The 24,667-nt window shown below is 45.5% G+C and overlaps 1 protein-coding gene across 1 annotated transcript in view; it reads right to left on the reverse strand.

The window, feature by feature from the left end:
- cstpp1 (centriolar satellite-associated tubulin polyglutamylase complex regulator 1) overlaps positions 1-24,667 on the reverse strand; it is a 468,108-nt gene that overhangs the window by 110,023 nt on the left and 333,418 nt on the right. Inside the window, exon 4 of the mRNA XM_086008095.1 lies at positions 18,499-18,583. Within this exon, the coding sequence (XP_085864221.1) occupies positions 18,499-18,583 (85 nt within the window). The remainder of the gene's footprint in view (positions 1-18,498; positions 18,584-24,667) is intronic.

A 24,667-nucleotide genomic window follows, 5' to 3' on the forward strand; every position in this document is an offset into this window, starting at 1 on the left:
TGCGCGGCGGCTCCTGGCACGGCCCGCAACTCAAGGCCCAGGCTTCCCGGGCTGCTAGGCCGCGCCCGGCGCCGGCACAGCCGCTCGAAACGGCCGTCAAAGTAGGCGAGCCTCCAGGCGAAGGGCAGGGGATCACTTCATTTCCTCCTGTTACTAAATACAATTTAAAACACAAATAAATTGTTATTTAATTCCCTAACACATAATTCAAATATTTACTTTAGTTCCCTAACACACAGAAAGTGTGGGAAAAAAAATTGTGAAGAATCAAGATGGCGGCCACTCACCTCGGTTCAGAACGATAAGGCCCGCCCACACACGCACCGATTGGTCGACCATCAGGTCACCGAAGCGTAGGATTGGTCAATCGTCAAGTCACTCAACACTCAACTGTAGGATGGCCCGGCAGCGATTGGTCGACCGTCGGTCAACTGTCGACCACACGATTGGTCAACCTTCACGTCACTCAATGCTAATGAGCAAATGAGCGGAACTTTTCCCATTTAATGAGCGGAATTTTGAACGTTTTTTGGATACCGCGGGCGGAATTTTTGTCCGGCCGAAACGTAAATACGCCTATGACCGGTCCGTAATCGTAAGCTTTCTTTTGACATGACGCGCGCGTAGGTACGCTCTATAACTTTCAAACATATAGAGAACGGACAGACAGACAGACAGAAGAGCCGCTTTATATATATAAGATAGATAAAATTGAATATATAAAATAGTTTTTTCTATATTCTGATTACTCCCTATTGGTAGTAAAATGAGGACTTGTTCAAGCATGCTTTCTAGATGTCCCCCTAGGGAAGGAATGGATAACAGAATATTTTGCATTATAATATCTGCTATCTAATTGATGAAATAAATTGAAGTTCCAAGAGAAATTCTGCAAGGCGAAACATTGTTTTGGAATGTAAAATATATTAGTGTGCATATGAAAGAAATCCAAAATCCAGCCAAATGTAAAAGCTTAATACAAAAAGAAAATACTGCAGATGCTGGAAATCTGAAATAAAATCAGAAAATGCTGGAGATATTCAGCAGGTCAGGCAGCATCTGTGAAGAGAGAAACAGAGTTAATGTTTCAGGTCGATGACCTTTCGTCAGAACTGGAAAAAAGCAGGAAATGGAACAGATTTTTAAGCAAGTCTAGGGGCTGGGAAAGGGTGGAGGGGCTGAAAGAACAAAAGGGAAGGTCTGTGATAGGATAGAAGGCAGGAGAGGTTAAGAGACATTAAGAGATATTCAAGGCAAAAGGAGATGGTAATGGGCCAGGTTAAGAAACAAAGGATGGCTCTAGATGAAGTGTAAATTGCGCTGGCAGAATGAAAGACAGCTGCCATGTGGGAGAGAAGAACAGAAGGCACAAATAAAAAGTGTGGATAAAAAATATATATATGATAGGGGCCAGGTTATGATCTGAAATTGTTAAACTCTATGTTAAGTCCAGAAGGCTGTAAAGTGCCTAATCGAAAAATGAGGTGCTGTTCCTCGAGTTTACGCTGAACTTCCATGGAACAATGTAAGAGGCCAAGGACGGTGAGGTCTGAGTGGGAATGGAGCGGTGAATTAAAGTGACAGGCGACCGGAAGCTCGGGGTACCCCTTACGGACTGAACGGAAGTGTTCCGCAAAGCGTTCACCCAATCTGCGTTTGGTCTCCCCAATGTAGAGGAGACCACATCATGAGCAGCGAATACAGTATACTAAATTGCAAGAAGTACAAGTAAATCGCTGTTGCACCTGGAAGGGGTGTTTAGGGCCCTGGACAGTGGGACGGGGGGAGGTATAAGGGCATGTATTGCATCTCCTGCGCTTGCATGGGAAGGTGCCGGGCGAAGGGGAAGGGGTGTTGGGGGTGATAGAGGAGTGGACTAGGGTGTCGCAAAGGGAGTGGTCCCTACGGAATGCTGAAAGGAGAGGTGAGGGGAAGATGTGTTTGGTGGTGGGATCACGCTGAAGGTGGCGGAAATGGCGGTGGATGATCCGTTGAATGTGGAGGCTGGTGGGGTGAAAGGTGAGGACAAGGGGAACTCTATCGTGGTTCCGGGAGGGAGAGGCAGGAGTGAGGGCAGAAGTGCGGGAGATAGAATGGACACAGTCAAGGGCCGTGTCAATCACTGTAGAGGGGAATCCTCGGCTGAGGAAAAAGGAAGACATGTCGGAAGCACTGGTATGGAAGGTGGCATCGTCAGTATACTGTATTCACTACTCACGATGCGGTCTCCTCTACATTGGGGAGACCAAACGCAGATTGGGTGACCGCTTTGTGGAACACCTCTGTTCAGTCCATAAGGAGTACCCCGAGCTTCCGGTCGCCTGTCACTTTAATTCACCGCTCCACTCCCACTCAGACCTCACCATCCTCGGCCTCTTGCATTGTTCCATGGAAGCTCGGCTGTAAGCTCGAGGAACAGCACCTCATCTTTCGATTAGGCACTCTGCAGCCTTCTGGACTCAACATAGAGTTCAACAATTTCAGATCATAACCTGGCCCCTATCATATATATATTTTAATCCACACCTTTTGTCTGTGTCTTTTTTTCTTCTCTCCCACGTGGTAGCTGTCCTTCACTCTGCCAGCGCAATTCACACTTCATCTAGAGCCATCCTTTGTTTCTTAACCTGTCCCATTACCATCTCCTTTTGCCTTGAATATCTCTTAATGCCTCTTAACTTCTCCTGCTTTCTATCCTATCACAGATCTTCCCTTTTATTTTTTCAACCCCTCTCCCCTTTCCCAGCCCCTACACTTGCTTAAAAATCTGTTCCATTTCCTGCTTTTTTCCAGCTCTGATGAAAGGTCATCGACCTGAAACGTTAACTCTGTTTCTCGCTTCCCAGATGCTGCCTGACCTGCTGAGTATCTCCAACATTTTCTGTTTTTATTTTAAATGTAAAAGCTTACTGGTTGACAAAGTACTAATTCAGAAATCATTGTAAAAGAAAATCAGGACCTGATACTGAACCAAAATTAGCTAGACAGACCACTGTGCATTGCATGCTATTTTGCAGAGATCACAATTCTTCCATAGACATCCATAATACCAGCTAAACCCTTAACGTCTCAGTCCTAGTGGTGTCATTTTTCAGGCACATCACATGGAATTCTTATTTTCAGCAGGATAAAGATAAAGACTTACATGTCCTAACCCCTGTAATTTCTCTTGCAGTTATGGCTTTAAAGTTTAAAGGTTTGCTATAGACAAGGCTCCAGCACTCTTCCTTGAGGAAGATTAAAATTCAATGCCAAATCCCTTATTAGACTAAATTCAGATTCTCAGTCACTTATTTGATCATGAGTTCAATAAATGGAGGCGTGATGGGAGAGATGAGCCTAACAGAATTCTGCAGGACTGTTTGTTCATTCTCCCTGCAGTAATTGTTCTTTTTCTTCTGCAGCCCAGAGTTCTAATTTACATCAATGTCACTGTAACCTCTAAATCACAAGTCACTGTTTGACAATATAGGCAATAGTATCATAACATTTTAAAACCAAGGGCCTACTCGAGCGACTATTCCAATAAATGTGATGTTGCTTCCTTCAAAAGGCGGAGATGTAATGTAATGTTTTTATATGAAGAAGCCTTTCTAAAATGTTCAACATTAAATAAATGAATATCACATTAAGTGACTGCCCTAGAGGAATAATCCCTTTGGTAGGGGAACATGTAAATTTTTCCACCCAAAGTTTAATAGATATTTAGTATAAGTTATTAAAAGAGGTTTAAGAGTCTATTAGATGTGTTTTAAAGAGAGAACAGATGGACCGATACAGAGAGAAAGTGGTAGGTGGGGCTAATTGATGAAAAGCGATGGGATCATTTGGCTATATGGCTTTATCTTGTTACTAAAAAAAATTCTTATTGTGGCAGAGCCACTGAGGGACTCTGAACAACTGTACATAATTTCCTTTAACGATGTGTTAGCTACAGACTAAATCTGTACCTTTGTATATACTGTTTTCATGTACAGTGCGCGGTCCCTTTAAGAGCGCGGGCAAACGCGATGACGTCATACCGCTAATCACGTGATCACCCAAACGCGGGAAAAACGTGATGATGTCATGACGCCATCCACGGGACCGCCCTGGCAGTCCTCGTGGAGCCTCCGACCTGTTAAGACCTGTATTCATAGTTCTCTTGCATCAATCAAATCAAATCAAATCAATCAAATCAACTTTTATTGTCATTGTTAGTACACAAGTGCAGTACAACGAAATGTAGGCTTGCGGCTCCTGAGAGTGTACATTTGGATTAAGACATTTAAACATTCAACATACATTTGGCTTGTAGTATATTAACATAAATATGACCATAATAAAGTGCATTGGCAGGTGTGCAGGCTTTAGAGTTTATTTGTGGAGTTCAGTAGGATGACAGCCCTGGGAAAGAAGCTGTTCCTAAATCTGGTCGTACGGGTGCAAATGCATCTGTAGCGTCTCCCAGATGGTAGGAGGGCAAACAGACTGTGGCTGGGGTGGGTAGGGTCTTTGATGATGGACCGTGACCTCCGTAGACAGCGTTTCTGGTATATGTGCTCTATGGTCGGTAGCCGGGTGCCGGTAATGCGTTGGGCAGTTTTGACTACCCGCTGCAGGGCTTTCCGGTCATAGTAGCTACAGCTGCCATACCATACTGTGATACAGTTTGTCAGGATGCTCTCTATAGTGCAGCGGTAAAAGTTAGAGAGGATCAGGGGTGACAGATTACATCCCTTCAGCCTCCTTAAGAAATATAGGCGCTGCTGGGCCTTCTTCACCAGAGAGGAGGTGTTGAGGGACCAGGAGAGGTCTTCCGTGATGTGGACTCCGAGGAACTTAAAGCTGTCCACCCTTTCCACCACAGCCCCATTGATGTGGATGGGGGTGTGACTTCTGCCTTTCGACTTTCTGAAGTCCACAATGATTTCTTTTGTTTTCTTGGTGTTAAGGGCCAGGTTGTTATCGGCGCACCACTTCACGAGATGCTGGACCTCCTCCCTGTAGGCTGACTCATCGTTGTTGGTGATCTGGCCTACTACCGTGGTGTCATCCGCAAACTTGATGATGGTGTTGGAACCATTAACAGCCACACAGTCGTGGGTGAAGAGGGAGTAGAGGAGGGGGCTCAGCACACATCCTTGTGGGGCCCCCGTGTTCAGGGTCAGGGGGGGGGGAGGTGTGGTTACCTAATTTGACAGACTGGGGTCTGTTTGTTAGGAAGTCCAGGGTCCAGTTGCAGAGGGAAGTGTTCAGGCCAAGAGTTTGGGGTTTGGTGGCCAGCTTGTTGGGGACGATAGTGTTGAATGCTGAGCTGTAGTCTATAAACAGCATTCTGATGTAGGTCTCCTTACCATCTAGGTGATTCAGTGCCGAGTGTAGAGCAGTTGTGATTGCATCCTCCGTTGATCTGTTTGCACGATAGGCAAACTGGTGTTGGTCAAGGGAGGCAGGAACACTGGCTTTGATGTGGGCTATGACCAGTCTCTCGAAACACTTCATTATGATGGGTGTGAGTGCGACAGGTCGATAGTCGTTCAGGCACGTCACAGCCGTTTGTTTTGGCACAGGAATAATGGTAGCGGTCTTGAAGCATGTAAGGACTACTGCCTGGGCCAATCTGTTTAAACTCGTTAGTTTGACATTAAAAACCTTTTTGATTGATTGCCTGCGTCGAACTCAATCTCTAGATAGGAATTTGACCATTCCTACATTATACTTAATGAATAATATCTCATAGTTTAGAGTCATACCACGACAGTCAGCGTTAAGCAGCTGGTCAAAGAACCAGAAATAAAAACTTAATCAGCTACATTTGCAAAAACATTGATAAACAATGATTGGTTTGGGCAGGGTAGATAGTGGACAGTATTGCCAGGCAAGGAGGCTTCAGTAAGAGGCAAGGGGGGGGCAAAATTGGGTCGTTGCCCCCTTTAGGGCACTAATTTTAGCACCCCGAAAGAGTTAGCGCCTCTGCGCCCGAAATTCACTGGTAGCGCCCCAAGAGGGAATTGGGGCGCTACTGGAAGTGCCCCGCCTCCCTCTTGGGGCACTGCGAGTGAATATCGCGGTGTTACATGCCGCAGCGCCACGCGTTGTGGCACGTCACACTGAGGTACTGCAGGCCTTCCCCCCCTTATTAAAAGGGAGGGGCCTAGCGCAGCACAACCCGGGGCCCAGCTGGCCACCAGGGATCAGATTGCTGGCAAAAGAGCTCAAGAGAAGTGCCGGACTCACGGTGCACAGCCGGCAACCCACGGGGGCTTCACAGGAGGCCGGAGACAGCAACGGGGGCAGGTACTGGCAGGTGGCCAGCAACAAAAATGGCTGCCCAGCACCTCCCCTTTAATTTGCGCTGCCCCGGCCGCACGTACACCCCCGACCCTGTCGGACACAGCGTCCGGCGGTAAGTCAGGGGGCGCTACCGAAGGTCACAGCCAGGGCGCGAGCGGGGTGCTGCGCATGGCGATGACGTCATCGCTGGAGGTGTAGTGCCGTGGGGCGCTAACGGTTACCGCCACCGCTAACCTCCTGCTGAATTTCGTGGGAGGCATTAGCGGCATTGCACCTGGGCACTAGTTGATTTGCGCCCCATTAACGCCCTCCTAACGGGAGGCACAAATCAACCGAATTTTTCCCCCAAGATGTTACAGGAGTGAGTCAAGTTTCTGTCAAAGCAGCGGTAACTGTGGGCTTATCCAAAGGGGAATCAAGTTGGGGCAACGGCAGGAGAGCAGGATGGCGCAGGAGTAGTGATGGGTTGGGCTAGGGATTTGGGAGTTCCAAGTACATGAAAGAGAAGAGATGAAAGGTGTTAGACTAGGTGATAGGAAGGTGAGAAAACAGAGGAGAAGGGCCCACAAGGGGCCAAGGGAGAATAGAAAAAGGAGATAATGGGCTTGGATCCAAGCCACACGCAAATAGACACAGAGAAAATTCAAGTACATCGGCATGGCCGGAATTAGGAAAAACGTGTCCTGGTCATACACAGGACAGAGAGGAGATGATATGACAGAATCCAAAGTTAAAGTCAGAGGTCATGTGGTGGGGTGAAGTTGACTTGGAGTCAGCTTGGAGCATCTATGACCCAATGTCAAGGTTTGGGTCAGCTTGGAGCATCTATGACCCAATGTCAAGGTTTGGAGACAGTTATGTAGAGGCAGTGAATCCAGGAGATGTTTGAAGGGCAGAGTATCAGCAGGAGCACTGCTGCACATAAATAATTCATTGTCTGAGCTACAAAAGAGATCAAATAGTTTTGGTTGTTCCCAACAGTTAAAAACTCATCTTTAAAAATGCTTTTTCCAAGCTGCCACTGCAGGATGTAACTGGTCTCGAAGCATTTCCGTGATATGACCAAGACCAGGCTAGGTTAGCAGTATGCATTTCCCAGAACAGGCTATTTCAGTCCTTAATTAAAACATGATACACGTACAGGGACTCGTAGATGTTTTGAACAGGGATGTTAGTTAGTGAGGCTTCATTAACACTTGCCAGTGATTGAGTCATCTCAGAGTATAAACATGTTGAGATTTGGCAACAGATTGTGCAGCAGTATACCACAAAAAGAGGTGCTAGGAGACCTCGGTCTAAAGTCTCTTCTAATTGAAAGAATATTTGTAAAAAGAACACAAGAAAACTCAGAGCAGGAAAATACCACTAAGTCTGCTTCGTTCATAACTCATGCAGATTCTTCTATCACGGACCTCCTTCCCAAAGCATGGTGATCCCCTACTTTGAGGGAATATTGGCGTAGAAGTTGGTTTGCGTGGCCTGAGCTGGGCACAGGGAACAATCGTTGCTCTGGAATGGGTAGACCCAAGGCCCACTCAATATTGGACTTCGGGCCTCATTCAATATGAGACAAGCAAGGTTGCAGACACCTGCTGGGCATCCCCTGGTTGCTCGCTGGCAAAGAAGATTTCAATTTTGGGCCGCTGCTTTGCCAGTCACGCTCCTCAGGTAGGTCCTGGGATAGGGTGGGGGTGGGGGGGGAGAAAACGGTCAGGAGGGAGGGGGGCGATCAGGTGGGGGGGGTTAGGGGAGGATCGAGAGAGGGAGGTGGGCAATTGGAAGAAGTGGGGAGCAATCAGGAGTGGGGAGGCGATTGGGAATGGGTCAAGCAGGGGCCAGCAATGGTCTTCGGCACAGCAGTGGACCCAGGAGGAACACTCCTGCGACTGCCGGTTCCACATTCAGATAAGGAATTTTTAAAAAACGTAACTTTTTGGTGGCGGCCGCCAGCGGTCACTTTAAGGACTACTAGTTAGGATGGATGTAGGCCACGGTTTCCTGGTAGCAACCCTGAGATTACTACCTTTGAGGTCCTATTTTTTAATTTACCTCCTAACTCCCTATATTCAGCTTTTAGGACCTCATCCCATTTTTTACCTATATCGTTGGTACCTATATGCACCACGACAACTGGCTGTTCACCCTCCCCTTCCAAAATGTTCTGCAGCCGCTCTAAGACATCCTTGACTCTTGCACCAGGGAGGCAACACACCATCCCGGAGTCTCGTTTGCGGCCGCAGAAACGCCTATCTATTCCCCTTACAATAGAATCCCCTATTACTATAGCTCTACCCCTCTTTTTCCTCAAATAGTGTGACAAAAAAAAAGTATTTTTATCTACAGATATGGGCTCTATCTTTTTACTATGTTACCTAGCTTAATAAATAATTTTTAAAAGAAATATGCCACCTTTGAAATAGCTTCTCCAACTGCATGCTGGGGAATTAGTTTAGGTTCTTTTGGCCTTGCCTGAAGCACATCAGAAAGAGGTGGTAATCAATAATACTGGCTTGACTAACATATGTAAACATCTGAGAAAAACAATCACCCCAGTGCTAGAAACAATGAAGGTGGCTCAAAATTTCTTACATGATATACTTGCAGTTAACAGTGCAAATCCACTGAGCCTGCTCATCTAGAAGGGGCTAAGATTAGACATAACAACAACAACAACAAAAATGCATTTATATAGCACCTTTAACATACTAAAAACGTCCCAAGGTGCTTCACGGGAGCGTTATCAAACAAAATCTGACTTTGAGCTATGTACATATAATCCTCCACATCAACCTTCGTCAGAATTCTACCAGCGCAAGGCTTCAGCTTTGTGTGCACCTATGTAATGGATGTATATACTCAACAGCAGCCTTAGAAATAGGCACAGATTACAAAATGCATGAAATCCACCCATTTTTAGCTATGAATATAGTTTTGTAAACGTGCATACAATTCTTCTTAGAAACGCCATCTTCTTTCTTCCTCGGCTGAAAATCTTTCCCCTTATCAAGCGGAAAGATTTTCACATCTGGAAACAATGTTCAGCAACGGAAATGATTTGAGCTGTTTTTAAAACAAAGCTAGAATTAAACTCATGCATTCTTTAACAGCAATCAACATGAGAACTCATTACAGGACTAGAAAAGTTACCAGAGCCATTTTTTTTTATTTAGCAGCAAGAAAATGCTTCAAACGCCGCCATTTGGTCATGAATATAAAGTCACTCCTGACTAATGTGCAGTGATAGTTTATTGAGTCCAGTGGCAATTTGGTAACAGAAACCTACAGCCCAGGTGCTACCGTGCAAAATTATAGTAACTGCTTCTGTCTCGGCATGCCGCAACTAATCTACCTCAGGTGATTAAATCACTTTCCTTAAGAAATACACTTCACTTTGAAGAAAAAAGAAATTTATTTGGAACCAATTTATAAACAATATTTTCCTAGCACTTATAGCTGGAGGTTTTGAATGGGCTGATGGAATCTATGGGGGGAATTTTAACCTGGAGGAGCGCATGGGTTTGGGTGCGGGTGGGAGGTTAAAACTGGTAAAAATGTGAGTACTTCGGGAACCCGGTTCCAAGTTGGAACTTCCAACGGAAACTTGACATTACATTTTCTCATACACCCATGTGCATACCCTTGTGCAACTACAAAGCTTTCCTCCTCCTTTTCCTTCCTCTCCTACGTGGCGCAACCTCTGTGGCTTCAGCAGAGGTAGAGGCAGGCTGCTCAGATCTCTGCTCTGACTGTTGAGATGCTCTTGGCCGACGTCCTCTGGGTTTTGGAGTCCATGAGGGACCCGCCAAAGACTGCTCCACCTGCACTGGCGCAGGGGCAGACTCGGCCATTGGGACACAAGGCAGCACGTCGGGTACTAACTGAGTCAGGGGCAACAGGTGAGAGGTGAAAGGGCTTTGAGTGGAGTCCCCACATCCATGTCCCCTTTCGCCATCATCCCTCTCATGGCCCAGCCGTACTTCACTGCTACCACTGTGCTGGAGAACACTTTGCTGCAGATCAGTGGGATGCTGCAAAGACTAGCCGAGGGTATCTGTCATCCTATGCAAGGTACTTCCATTTTCCCCAATAAGGCAAATTTGCCCTTAGATTGTTTTTGTTTTAAATACCTCATTCCAGAGTATTCTTCTAAAGAATGTGCTTATCCAATAGACTCAAAAGGCCCATAGCTGCATTGTATGCCTAGATAGAATAATGCATCTTAATATATTATTTCATTTTGTCATTAGACATTATATTGGTTGGAAAATACTTTTTCTTAAAATGTAATTTCAAAACCATAACCAGCTTTGTAGTTAGGATGATTTTTATTTCCAGTGCAGGGAATACTGCCTGTAAGCTGTCAGAAAAGATTGCCATCCTACACTGTTTAAATCATTTTGCAAGTGCATGGTCTAATTACTTTAGCTTTGAGGACAGCATAATAACTACCCTTAGTTGTGAGTTATGACTGCTGTCAAAGAATGTTAATAAACTGTATTCTCCAGCCCAACATGCAGCAATAGAGAGAAATGTTTGGTAAATTTAGCTTCATTAGGTACAAGTCAAAAGTAGCAATAGCTATCAGAACAAAAGAAATACAGCGCAGGTCAAATAAAGATGCTACACAGAAAGAGGAAACCGCATAGGTCACTCTTGTACGATAGCAAAATACTGCAGATGCTGGAAATCCGAAATAACAACAGAAAATGCTGGAAAAACTCAGCAGGCCAGGCAACATCCGTGGAGAGAAATTAGAGTCGACGTTTCGGGTGAACCCTTTTTCAAACTACTTTTTCGAACTACTGCTCTCGCCGCATCCTGAGATCCACGCTCAACGCCATGCGGCGCCACATGAACACTCTCGACCTCTCTCTTCAGTAACAGCGGCGCACTCTATCTCAAAGCTGTCCGGGTCCACAGTTCCATTTCATCCTTCGACTCATCCGACGCTTCAACAAAAAACTTTTTTTCTTCCTTTCCGATGTCAAGGATCGCAAGCTTCATCAACTCTTGGACACCAACGCTCCTCCGGAACCTTCTTCCCCTTCACTTTCCTCTGACCCCCCTTCTCCCAATCTCACCCCCTGCCGCATTTTCACTATCCCCTCTGACCTTCCACTCTCTGACCCCAAACGATCAGTCCGCAGCAAAGGCCTGAGCTTCATCCCCTTACGCCCCCACTTCAATGAATTTCGAGCTCGGCACGATGTTGAGCTCTTTTTCCGCCGCCTTCGTCTCCGTGCCCACTTCTCTGGCCAGGAGTCTTTCCCCCGCACGACTGACCCTTTCTCCCACTTGCAGAATTCCCGTTCTACCTGGACCCCTCCCCCTGGCCTCTTACCCTCTCTAGATCTTTTCATCGCTAACTGCCGCCGTGACATCGGCCGTCTCCATTTCTCTGCTCCCCTCACTCACTCCAACCTACCTCCCTCTGAACTTGCAGCACTCCATTCCCTTAGATCCAACCCTGACATTGTCATTAAACCTGATGACAAGGGTGGTGCTGTTGTTGTTTGGCGAACTGACCTCTACCTAGCGGAAGCTGAACGCCAACTCTCCGACACCTCCTCCTACCTCCACCTGGACCATGACCCCACTACTGAACATCAAACCACCATTTCCAAGACGGTCACTGACCTCATCTCCTCTGGAGATCTTCCCCCCGCGGCCATCAACCTCATCGTTCCCCAACCCCGCACAGCCCGCTTCTACCTCTTTCCCAAGATCCACAAACAGGACTGCCCTGGTAGACCTATCGTTTCAGCCTGTTCTTGCCCCACGGAACTTATCTCTTCCTATCTCGACTCTATCTTTTCTCCCCTTGTCCGAGACACCCTAGTCCACTCCTCTATCACCCCCAACAGCCCTTCCCCTTTGCCTGGCACCTTCCTGTGCAAGCGCAGGAGATGTAACACCTGCCCCTATACCCTTCCCACTGTCCAGGGCCCCAAACACCCCTTCTAGGTGAAACAGCGATTTACTTGTACTTCTTGCAATCTAGTATACTGTATTCGCTACTCACGATGCGGTCTCCTCTACATTGGGGAGACCAAACGCAGATTGGGTGACCGCTTTGCGGAAAAACCTCCGTTCAGTCCGTAAGGGTGGCCCCGAGCTTCCGGTCGCCTGTCATTTTAATTCACCGCTCCATTCCCACTCAGACCTCACCGTCCTTGGCCTCTTGCATTGTTTCATGGAAGCTCAACGTAAACTCGAGGAACAGCACCTCATCTTCCGATTAGGCACTTTGCAGCCTTCCGGACTCAATATCGAGTTCAACAATTTCAGATCATAACCTCAGCCCCTATTAAATTTTTACTTATACTTTTTTTCCACCCCTTTGTTTTGGGTTTTCCCTCCCCCCCTTTTCCTTTTTTTCTTTCTCTCTCCCACATGGCAGCTGTCTCTCATCCTGCCAGTACACTTCACACCTAATCTGAGCCGTCTTTTGTCTCCTACTAGTCATATTACCATGTCGTCTGGTTTTGAATACCTCTTAATGTCTCTTTACTTCTTTTGTTCTATCGCAGCCCTGCCTTCGATCTATTTCATTTCCTTTCCAGTTTTGAAAAAGGGTTAGACCCGAAATGTCGACTCTAATTTCTCTCCACGGATGTTGCCTGGCCTGCTGAGTTTTTCCAGCATTTTCTGTTGTTATTTAGGTCACTCTTGTACTTCTCGAATAAAATGAATTCTCTTTGATAAACATTGTATTGTTTTTCTGTGAGGATAACTATGTTTCAAACTTACTTTTAAAAGAAATCCATGTTTTGAACCAAATTGCTATCTGCGTTCTTGTCTCCGAACTAAAAGATGCTGTGATATTACAAAGGAATTCTTGCTCAGTTGAAAGCATGTGCAGTCTTTCCTTGAGGGAGGGTGTGGTTAACTTGCTCATGGCCAGTTACATAGCAGCATCAGTGCAGCTCTGCTCACTCCCCGCTCAACCGCAGGTGTCACATGGCCCAAGGAATAGGACAACGAGTTTAAAAAGTGCATTTTATATTTTCTCAAAAAAAGTAGTTCATTTTATTTTTCTACTTTTTAACAGAGACTTTTCTTCCCCAGAGGGTGGCTTACTTCTGATACCCTCTCCAAGTGATTTCTGGAGGTTGGCGATCATGGCACACCATAGTTTTGGTTTCTGTACCAGCTTCCAAAGCTACATTTGTCCATTCCATCATATCATCCAGCCATGTTCTTCTTTACATACGTCTTGATCTATTACCATTAAACTTTCCAAACAGTAACAGCTTCTTTTGCTCACACTATGCCTGTTCAAAGACCCTCTCATGAATCTTTCTTCTTGTCTAGGTAATTTTCAGTATACTGTATATCTGTGATACCATAGCTGAACTAACTCCAACAAATCAGATTAAATGCTTATTAATCTAATTTTTTTGTGGGACCTTGCTGTGTATAAATTGGCTCTTGCATTTGCCTAAGTAACAAGAGGGACTGAAATAACAACAGAAAATGCTGGAAACACTCAGCAGGTGAGGCAGCATCCGTGGAGAGAGAAAAACAGAGTTAACGTTTCAGGTCGATGACCCTTCGTCAGAACTGGAAAACGTTAGTGATGTAACAGATTTTTAAGCAAGTGTAGGAGAAGGGGAGGAAAGAACAAAAGGGAAGGTCTGTGATAGGGTGGAAGGCAGGAGTGATTAAGGGGGAAAAATTCAGTTGTTTGCGCCTCCCATTAGCGCCTTAAGAGGGCGCTAATGGGGCTCAAAGCAACTGGCGCCCGGGCGCGGTGATGTTTGCGCCACTCGCGAAATTAACTAGACATTTTGCGGTGGCGCTAAACACTACCGCCACGATCTCCTGCGCCGGCAGATTGTGACATCAGTCAAGTGCGTAACGCCCCGTTAGCGCCCCGGACCGGAAATTGAGTGGCGCTCCATGCCATACCACTAGCAACGACAGGTTGAGGGGAGCGTTATGCCGTCAGAAAGGGACTAGGGGAGCGCTATTTAAAGGCGACCGCTTCCTGACTTTTTTTGTCAGTGACATTTTTGCACCACGCATTCTGAGAGAGAAAGAGAGACTTCTGGAGAGATTCAATGCTGTGTGAAGGAGTTTTGAATACTGAGCAACACTTTGCAGGTTTATTTTGATTTGCCCTTCCTTGCTTCGCCAGCGCTCTGAGGTAGCGCCTCGCTCCTCGGCCTTTGCGCCTTAAGACAGGTGTGAAGCGCCTGATTTAGCGCTCCAATCACCTCCAGGGGTGATAAAAGCCAAGTTTGCTGTCAGAGGCGATAATTAGCGCCAGGCGCTAAACTTTGCGCACGGCCGATAATGGCGCCCCAAACGGGGCGATACTAAATTTTTCCCCCCAAAAGACAAAAGGGATGATGGTGCAAGGCAAAAGGAAATGGTAATGGGGCAAGTTAACAAAAGATGAATCTAGATGAGATGTAAATGGCAATGGCAGAATCATCAACAGCTGCCATGTGAGAGAATTTTTTTTTTTTAAATAGGGGCTGAGGTTATGGTCTGAAATTGTTGAACTTGATGTTGAGTCCAGAAGACTGTAAAGTGCCTAATCGAAAGATGAGGTGCTGTTTCTCGAGCTTATGTTGAGCTTTGCTGGAACAGTGTAAGAGGCAGAGGACGGAGAGATCAGAGTGGGAGTGGAGTGGTGAATTAAAGTGACAGGCGACCGGGACCTCGGGGTCATGCTTATGGACTGAACAGAGATGTTCCACAAAGCGGTCACCCGATCTGCGTTTGGTCTCCCCAGTGTAGAGGAGACTGCATCGTGAGCAGCGACTACAGTGTACTAAATTGCAAGAACATAAAAGCATAAGAACAGGAGCAGGAGTAGGCCAATCGGCCCCTCGAGCCTGCTCCGCCATTCAATAAGATCATGGCTGATCCAATCTTGGCCTCAACACCACTTTCCTGCTCTCTCCCCATATCCCTTGACTCCCTTGTAGTTCAAATGTCTGTCAATCTCCGCCTAGAATATATTCAACAACTCTGCCTCCACAGCTCTCTGGGGTAAAGACAACCCTCTGAGAGAATAAATTCCTCCTCATCTCCATTTTAAATGGGCGACCCCTTATTCTGAAACTATGCCCCCTAGTTCTAGATACTCCCACTAGGGGAAGCATCCTCTCAGCATCCACCCTGTCAAGCCCCCTCAGAATCTTATATGTTTCAATAAGATCCCCTCTCATTCTTCTAAACTCCAATGAGTATAGGCCCAACCTGCTCAACCTTTCGTCATACGTCAACCCCTTCATCCTAGGAATCAACCTAGTGAACCTTCTCTGCACTGCCTCCAATGCAAGTATATCCTTCCTTAAATATGGAGACTAAAACTGTACGCAATACTCCAGGTGCGGTCTCACCAGCACCCTGTAAAGTTGCATCAAAACTTCCCTACTTTTTTACTCCATACCCCTTGCAATAAAGGCCAACATTCCATTAGCCTTCCTAATTACTTGCTGTACCTGCATGCTCACTTTTTGCGTTTCATGTACTAGGACCTCCAGATCCCTTTGTACCGCAGCATTTTGTAGTCTCACTCCATTTAAATAATAATTCGCTTTTTCATTCTTCCTTCCAAAGTGGATAACCTCACATTTTTCCACATTATACTCCATCTGCCAAATTTTTGCCCACTCACTTAACCTAGTAAATCGCTGTTTCACCTGGAAGGAGTGTTTAGGGCCCTCGACAGTGGGAAGGGAGGAGGTAAAAGGGCAGGTATTGCATCTCCTGCATTTGCACGGAAAGGTGCCGTGGGAAGGGGAAGGGGTGTTGGGGGTGATAGAGGAGTAGATCAGGGTGTCGCAGAGGGAGCGGTCCCTTCAGAATGCTGAAAGGGGAGGGGAGGGGAAGATGTGTTTGGTGGTGGGATCACGCTGGAGGTGGCGGAAATGGTGGGGGATGATCCGTTAAAGGTGCGGCTGGTGGGGTGAAAGGTGAGGACAAGGGGAACCCTATCGTGGTTCTGGGAGGGAGGGGAAGGGGTGAGAACAGAAGTGCAGGAAACAGAACGGACATGATCAAGGGCCGTGTCAACCACGGTAGAGGGGAATCCTCGGTTGAGGAAAAAGGAAGACATATCAGAAGCACTAGAATGGAAGGTGGCATCGTCAGAGCAGATGCGGCGGAGACGGAGAAACTGGGAGAATGGAATAGCGTCCTTAAAGGATGCGGGGTGGGAGGGAGTGTAGTCCAGGTAGCTGTGGGCTTACAGTGAATGTTTGTCAATAGCCTATCCCCAGAAATGGAGACAGAGAAGTCGAGGAAGGGAAGGGAAGAGTCGGAGATGAACCATGTGAAGGTGAGGGAAGGGTGGAAATTGGAAGCAAAGTGAATGAAATTTTCTAGTTCAGGGCTCTTACACTGTTCCAATGAAACGCAACGTAAGCTCGAGGAACAGCACCTCATCTTTTGAGACTCAACATCGAGTTCAACAATTTCAGACCATAACCTCGGCCCCTATTTTTTTTTTCTCTCTCACATGGCAGCTGTTGATGACTCTGCCATTGCCATTTACACCTCATCTAGAGTCATCTTTTGTTTCTTAACTTGTCCCATTACCATCTCCTTTTGTCTTGCACCATCATCCCTTTTGTTTCTTAATCTCTCCTGCCTTCCATCCTAATGCCTTCCATCCTATCACAGACCTTCCCTTTTGTTCTTTCCTCCTCTCCCCCCTCTCCCTGCCCCTACACTTGCTTAAAAATCTGTTACATCTCCAACTTTTTCCAGTTCTGATGAAGGGTCATCGACCTGAAACGTTAACTCTGTTTTTCTCTCTCTACGGATGCTGCCTCACCTGCTCAGTGTTTTCAGCATTTTCTGTTGTTATTTCAGATTTCCAGCATACCCAGTATTTTGCTATTGTAACAAGAGGAGCTGCTCTTCAAAAGTAATTCATTGATTGACTAGCACTTTGGGACGTCCCGAGGACATGATAAGATGTTACACAAATGTGGGTTCTTTTTTTTCTATATTTCATGTTCATAATTTCATTTGTATGATTTTTTTTCCCAAGTATTATTGAAGAAAGTCAAGATGAATTATATACTTAAGGAGTAACAAGTTATGGAATAGTTGGCCTCCTAACTGAAATATTAATGGGAACTGCAACAATTTTTTTTAACACATAATGGACATGAACAAGCTTCTCGCATGTGCCTGTTTTCATGCATGTTTTCTCACTATGCCACTCTCTAGCCATGACCAAAGAGATAGCAGTGGTAATTTTCCAACTTCACGATTCCAGCAGGGAGTCTCTCCCAGTGATACCAAATTTTGGAAGTTCGAGCGTGCGCTATCCATGTTTCTTCCTATAGTCGTTTTAAATGGTTGAGTGATAGTGTGCAGCACCAATTTCCAATATGCACTGCCAGTGGGTGATGCTACTCACTGGGAGTGCAAAGTCAGAAAGTTTTCCCTATCCTGTTCCCAGGCCTCCAACTATCTTCATCCAGGTGACCAAGAGCAGCACACGGTAACTTGTCCTTTGTTTTCTTCTCTTGTCTTCGATTCAACATTGCCTTGTAATGATGACAGGCAATATCATGAACTCATCATTTGGGGAACTGCCCATGCTCCACTGCTTTGTGGGATGGTGTTGTTGTATCAAAGTAGTTTGCTACCTCACCCCAATATAAAAAATGCAATGAACTATTAATACAGTTAATAAAATAAATTGCAAACGTACAGTATTTAATAACACCTGTCCTCTTGAAAATATTCAGATAGAAATGATAAGTTCCCTCCTTCAGCATTAAAACAAATCGAAAGCACCTACTAACATTGTACCATGCAGTAATGAAGTACTGAAACAAAGTGTGACTGTGTCAATTGACAACTACGCACTTGTTCTTGTCTATTTCACTCTGTTCTGTGAATAAGACATGAAGTCTGGTCAGTCCACAGCAAATTACATATACAAAACAGCTTTTCATGGCTGGTGAGATAGTCCTTAATATACAGGTGCAAATCCACTAGTGCAAAAAAAGCAAGTTCTTGGGAAAACAAAAAAAATAAATTAACAACTATACCAGTTTAGCAAACTGATTTTATAGAACAACTGAGCACTGCATAATCAACATGTGCCTGAAAGAGGAAAATATTGTTACAAAAGAAGAAACGCCTGCCTCCTACTCGCTCTATTAAATCAGTATTGGACTGTACTTCTCCGGTTCAGAGAATGCAATATCAGTCAGGTTTGTTAAATAGAACAAATCTATTTACCTTGCTGCTTTCTGGGCAAGATCCACTGGAAAGTCTTGACAAATCAGCTGAAGTAAGGAATGGTACTCATTCACTGTCAACAGGTCTGAAATAAAAGGATTTGAAATTATAAACAGTCAGTTCAGGATAAATCTAGAATAGGTGATAGTTTGTTACTTGAACATGATTACAAGTACGAAAGGTCTACAGTATGAGTTACGATTGGCATTTACTAAATTGAAAGAACATTAGTTATTTTCCATCAGTGGTGCAGTGCTCAGTTTAGCCAGGAGTTAGCACTTTTAAACATGTTTGGAACTCGTCTTGTGAATCAGGTCATTAACAGATAATTGCTAGAAATCAACACAATACTTCATGGTGACATTAAGGTTTACTCCCCTGAAATAAAATACTCAAAAGACTGCTAGGAACATTTATATTTTAAGTATTTCTTTAATCATAAATCTGTAAGATCTCAGCACAGTTGCTTAAGACTGTTTTCTTTTAGCACAGCAAAACTGCATTTTACCCATTTTCCTGCTGTTGACTAAGTGAAAACAAATTGTCTCTGGAAGCTGTTGTTCTTCATCGAGATCTGATCTGCCTTTCAATCAGGTTCACAGGTGTGCAGCAGTCTGTGGACAAGTAACATATGGATGCAGTTTTTTTTAAAGAACTGAGTGGCTTGCGAGGTTACTTCAGAGGGCAGTTGAGAGTCAGCCACATTGGTGTGGGACTGGAGTCACATATAGGCCAGACCCGAGTAAGGATAGCAGGTTTCCTTCCCTCTCCTTTAGAGAGGTAAGCGGTGCTTCCTTGTGTTCATCCAGGTTCACTCATTCATTAACCTCTCTGTCATAGATATGGTCAAATTTAAAATATTCCAACCACAGAAAAATAATAAGCACATCCTTTGGAACACAGCAGTAAAGAGTAAACATGTCAACAAGTACAGGATGTCTGCAGAGGGCCATTAATCCTTAGTGGATTGCAGTATCATTTCTGCACCACAAGAAATTATTTTTGCATCTGAGAGAAGACAGATTCATTTTCAAAGTTGCGAAGGATACTTTGTGCTCAAAAGTATAATATAAGAAAGAAAGGCTTGCATTTATATAGAGCCTTCCACGACCACCGGACATCCCAAAGCACTTTATAGCCAATTAAGTACTTTTTGAAATGTAATCACTGTTGTAATGTAGGAAACACGACAGCCAATTTGCGCTCAGTAAACTCCCACAAACAGCAATGTGATAATGAGCAGAAAACCAGTTTCTTTTTTGTTATGCTGATTGAAGGATAAATATTGGCCAAAAAAAATGCAAATTACAGGTACTTTTTAAGTGAAATTCAATCAAAAAATCCTGAGACATTAAATTACAGTTAAATGAGAAGCTTATTTCCCTACTACACAATCAGGTCTCTCCAACATCTATTGGTACGCACAAAGTAGCAAATGCTCTTGTAATTCAAAGGTAAAAGAAATCCACAGGTACGACATCAGTACAGAGAGCCAATATTTTTCCAGGTCCTATATCATGCCTTTAAATAGTAACAGAGATAGAAAGGGCACACTATAGTAAGAAAATATTTGCAATGAAAACTCAACATCATACTAATATGGTGAATTTAAGCCAATAGTCCCATTTTTAGGTTTAGATGTCAAACATAATCTGAATTCCTTGATTAGATTTTTATTGACAAATTCATTGAGAGTGTCTCCTATATTTATTACACAAATGTCTACGTATGGCAATATACTACGATATGCACTAAAAGAAGTGATAATTATCAACCCAAAAGCCATTACTATGACAACTGGACGAAGTTTATATTGCAAGAAAATTGAGACTCTTTCTGGTGTTTGGCAATACAGTACAGGGTACTACGGTAATTAGTATCCAATATGTGACTTCATTTTACACAATTATAAGACCATAGAAAAGTTACAAAATTTCCCATGCAGCATCGCATCTCAGCACCGAGGCTCACAAACAGCACGGTTTAGTCGACAGTGTGGTAGATTCTCAATCTCTGCAGTTCTCTGTCCTTTCTTCCAACACAGAATACAGACACTGTAGGATTCGCAAAATTGGACTTTATATTATAAAGGGTCAAATGGCAGAAGAGGCCATGATTTTTAAAGACTGTTTTAAAAGAAGCCCAGAAAAAGGGGCATACAAAATGGCTGCCATTCCACGTGACCGGCTTATTGGGACATTTTAAAATGGTTCCTGCGAATCCTCAGACAGCTTTGTGGATTCAACCCACAGTAAGTTCTGGAAGCCGTTTCTGAGAGAACAAAACCAGACCCCCACATATACATATGGATTAGATGCAGATCCAGTCAAGATCGGCCTGGAGAAATAGGCCATCTAAATGTTGACCCAGACAAAAGGGGACAATTTCATATTCATGAGAACAGCACCAAGGACTAGATAACGAGATCAGCAGGACATTAAAAACAATGAAGGTCATTCCAGACCAGAGATGGGCCTTTACCGGCCATCTAAAATATTTTAAAATATAATAACTACCCCGCTGTGCTCCCAGCCCGCCAAAAGTTAAACAAAGACTCACCTGATTTTGGGCGGGAAGTGGAAGCTTCTGAAGGAAAAGTATAATTGGAAGAATTCGGTGGTTGTTGAGTTGAGTTGGAGTGGAGTCGGAGCTTCTTCGGAGCGGTGGGGTGAGCCTCAGCTTTTCGAGCTCAGCCCTGGAGCGTTGGCAGCCGGTCCAGCTTTTGAGCTGGGTAAAGAGGAGCTGGTTTGGGAGAAGATCAGGAACTCCTCTCCACCATCGGAGGAAGAAGAAGAAGACTAAGCCGCCATCAAGAAGACCGTTCGAGCCGGCGTCCCGCCCTGGGGTCAAACATCGGGAGATCATCGACCAACCCCGGGCCGTTGACGAAAACGAGAGGCCTTCTCCCAACTCGGGAGAAGAGACAAAAACAAACTGAAGAAACCTATACGAAGGCCAGCCCAAGGCTCCTCTGACCGGGGTCGAGCCGACGATCCCCGACCCTGCCGACATCCAGGCCAGCCGGTGTCCAGCCGCCCCTGACCCCCACCTCAGGAGAGGTGTGGCGCAGCTCGCTGGGGCTCCACGATCCACGTGGAGACGGGGCACCTGAAAGGACCAAACGTAGACTGGTTCAAAACCTAGTTGGATTGGTGAGCATGTTTCTGGCCCTTCAAAATCAGATCTAGATAGGTTTAAGGGGGTGGATTTAAGGGTACAATTAACATGAGTTGTTGTCCCTCGATGTTCCATGTGTTTCCTTATTTCATGATGATTTTTGTAGAGTATAAGAAGCCTGTATTTGCCTTAGTTAGTACTGTGTCTGTTGTGTCCGTGTATAATAAGACACAGACTGCAGGAGAACGGTACAACAGGTGTTTACTCAACTTGGCTCACACTGGAACTGATCTGTACAGATTACTACTCAGTGCTATATACAGGTGTGGTCACTGCCGGTACTGCAGTATACATGAGCTGTAAAAGATAGCTCCCCCCTTAAAGGTATCTACATTACAATTCCTCCCCTTTTAGATTAACAGTACCATAACACTCATTTAACAATTAAATATCAAACTACAGGAAACTTTGTGCTATCTGGAGATGAGATATCCGGCAATCTGGAGCCACCGGCAAAAATCAGCAGCCGTTTTTTATTCTTTTTGTTTGTTTTTTTTGCTCTGTTTGAACAGTCAAGCTGTGCAAGGTCTGTAGCTATAGCAACAGCTTCAGCTACAGAGCTTGCAGGCCACACCCGAGTGTTTAGAAGCTGTTGCTAAGCAACAGTGTTTGTTGTCAAATACAGAGATAAGAATCTCCGTATCTCTCAACATTAACTCTGGAGAGTACGGCAGTTTTGAGGCAACGGCAGCAGCTCGGTCCCGTGGGTGCCGGATAGCACAAAGTTTCCTGTAATTACAATTAACACTTTTAACATGCAACATTAGCTGAAAATAGTCTATTTATATATTCAGTCTTTGGGGAGGCTGCCTGATCCTTTCTGGATAGCGCCTCTCCCGAGTATCTTGCTCTTGGTGCGGAGGCGATTCTGGCCCCCTGTCGTCGGTTGGTTCATCAGCTTCCGATGCTACTGTTTCTGGGGTAGATGCGACCTGTACGTCGGGTTCATCACCAGGTACGTATGGGCGAGGCATGGGGTTGACTTGTCCCTGTGACTCTAGGATCTGGTCAGCATGGCGTCTCACGATGCTCTCCCCAACGTCCACTGTGTACATTAGTGGGCCCTGCCATGTGCATATCGTTCCTGGCTGCCATTTTTCTGTTCGGTAGTCGTGGGCCAAGACTGGTTGCCCTACATTGAAGCTCCTTGTTGGCTTCTCATGGATGTGCTGGAATTGCATACTCTCAACATCTCTTCGTACGTTTGGTCTGAGCAAATCCAGGCGAGATCTTAACCTTCGGTTAAAGAACATCATGGCTGGGGCCTGGTTGGTGACTGCATGTGTCGCATTCCGGTAGGCGAACAGGAAATTGTCCACCTTGTGCTGCAGCGGAATGTTGTCATTGTACATAGCCTTTATTGCCTTCTGAAAGGTTTGTACGAACCTCTCAGCCAATCCATTTGTGGCTGGATGATACGGGGCGGATGTGTAATGCCTTACCCCATTCTTTTTCAAGAACCTCCGGAACTCTTCGGACACAAACTGTGGTCCGTTGTCGGAGCAAATCTGTTCTGGCAAGCCATTCCTGGCAAAAATGGTCCGTAGGACTGCAATAGTTTTCTCCATGGTGGTGGAGGACATTTTGATGACCTCATGCCATTTCGAATGCGCATCCACGGCTACTAAAAATATTGAGTCCATGAATGGACCAGCAAAATCAATATGCACCCGTTGCCATGGAGATGAGGGCCACTCCCATGGGTGTAGAGGGGCCTGTGGTGGTGCATTTTGGACTTTCTGGCATCCTGAGCAACTCTTGGTCAGGTCCTCGATTTGTTTATCGATTCCCGGCCACCACACATAAGCCCTGGCAAGGCTTTTCATTTTTACCCCTCCCAGATGACCCTCATGAAGCTCATTGAGCACACTATCCCTTAACTTGGGTGGAATTACCACTCGGGATCCACACATCAAGGTCCCCCGGCACACTGACAGCTGTTCTCTCCTTGTTGAGAATGCTGGCAACAGTGAGTCGCCATGTGCTGGCCATCCCTTCACCGTCAAATCATATACCCGAGACAGTGTCGGGTCATTTCGGGTTTCCTTTTCGATACAAGCGTTAGTTACTGGTAGGTATTCAACTATAGTCGAATGGAATATTTCAACAGGATCCACTGCTGGTGCTTCCTCCGCAGTAGGCAGTGGCAGGCGTGATAGCCCATCAGCATTTCCATGCTGTTTCGTGCCCTTATATTCAATCTCATAGTGGTGCGCCCCTAGAAAAAGTGACCATCTTTGTAGTCGTTGCGCAGTCATCACCGGAACGCCCTTCTTCGGATTAAAAATGGAGACAAGAGGCTGGTGATCAGTCAGCAAGGTGAATTTCTGCCCGTGCAGATAGTGATTGAACTTTTTCACTCCCCACACTAGGCTGAGGGCCTCCCTGTCAATCTGGGCATAGTTACGCTCGGCTGAGGTTAGTGATCGTGACGCGAAGGCTATTGGCCTCTCTGAGCCGTCCGAGAATTTGTGCGACAGCACCGCTCCAATGCCGTAGGGTGACGCATCACATGCCAACCGAATTGGTAATGCTGGGCTGTAATGGGCCAATACCTCTTTCGATGTGATTAGTGTTTTGCTCTTCTGGAAAGCTCGTCTACATTCGTCACTCCATTTCCATGGCACCCCAGTTTGCAGTAGGGTGTCTTATGGCAGTAGTTTACCAGCCCGAGGAACGACCTCAGTTGTGACACATTTTCCGGTGCTGGAGCCTTGGCTACTGCCTCAATCTTCTCTGGGGACTTATGTTGCAGATACGCCTGGGCCAGATCAATCTTAGTGAAGCGTTTCCCTCCAGATAGCGAGGCGAAAATATCTTCAATCTGCGGAAGTGGATATTGTACGGTGTGAAGGACCGGGTTCACTGTTACCTTAAAGTCCCCACAGATGCGAACCTTCCTTGGTTCCCCAGGCGTGCTGCTCAGCGACTTTTTCATCACAGGGACGATGGGTGCAGCCCATTCGCTCCAGTCTACCTTGGACAGTACACC

The sequence above is a fragment of the Somniosus microcephalus genome, chromosome 15, assembly GCF_052327205.1.
Source record: "Somniosus microcephalus isolate GS21.2 chromosome 15, FLI_Smic_1.0, whole genome shotgun sequence".
Classification (NCBI taxonomy): Eukaryota; Metazoa; Chordata; class Chondrichthyes; order Squaliformes; family Somniosidae; genus Somniosus; species Somniosus microcephalus.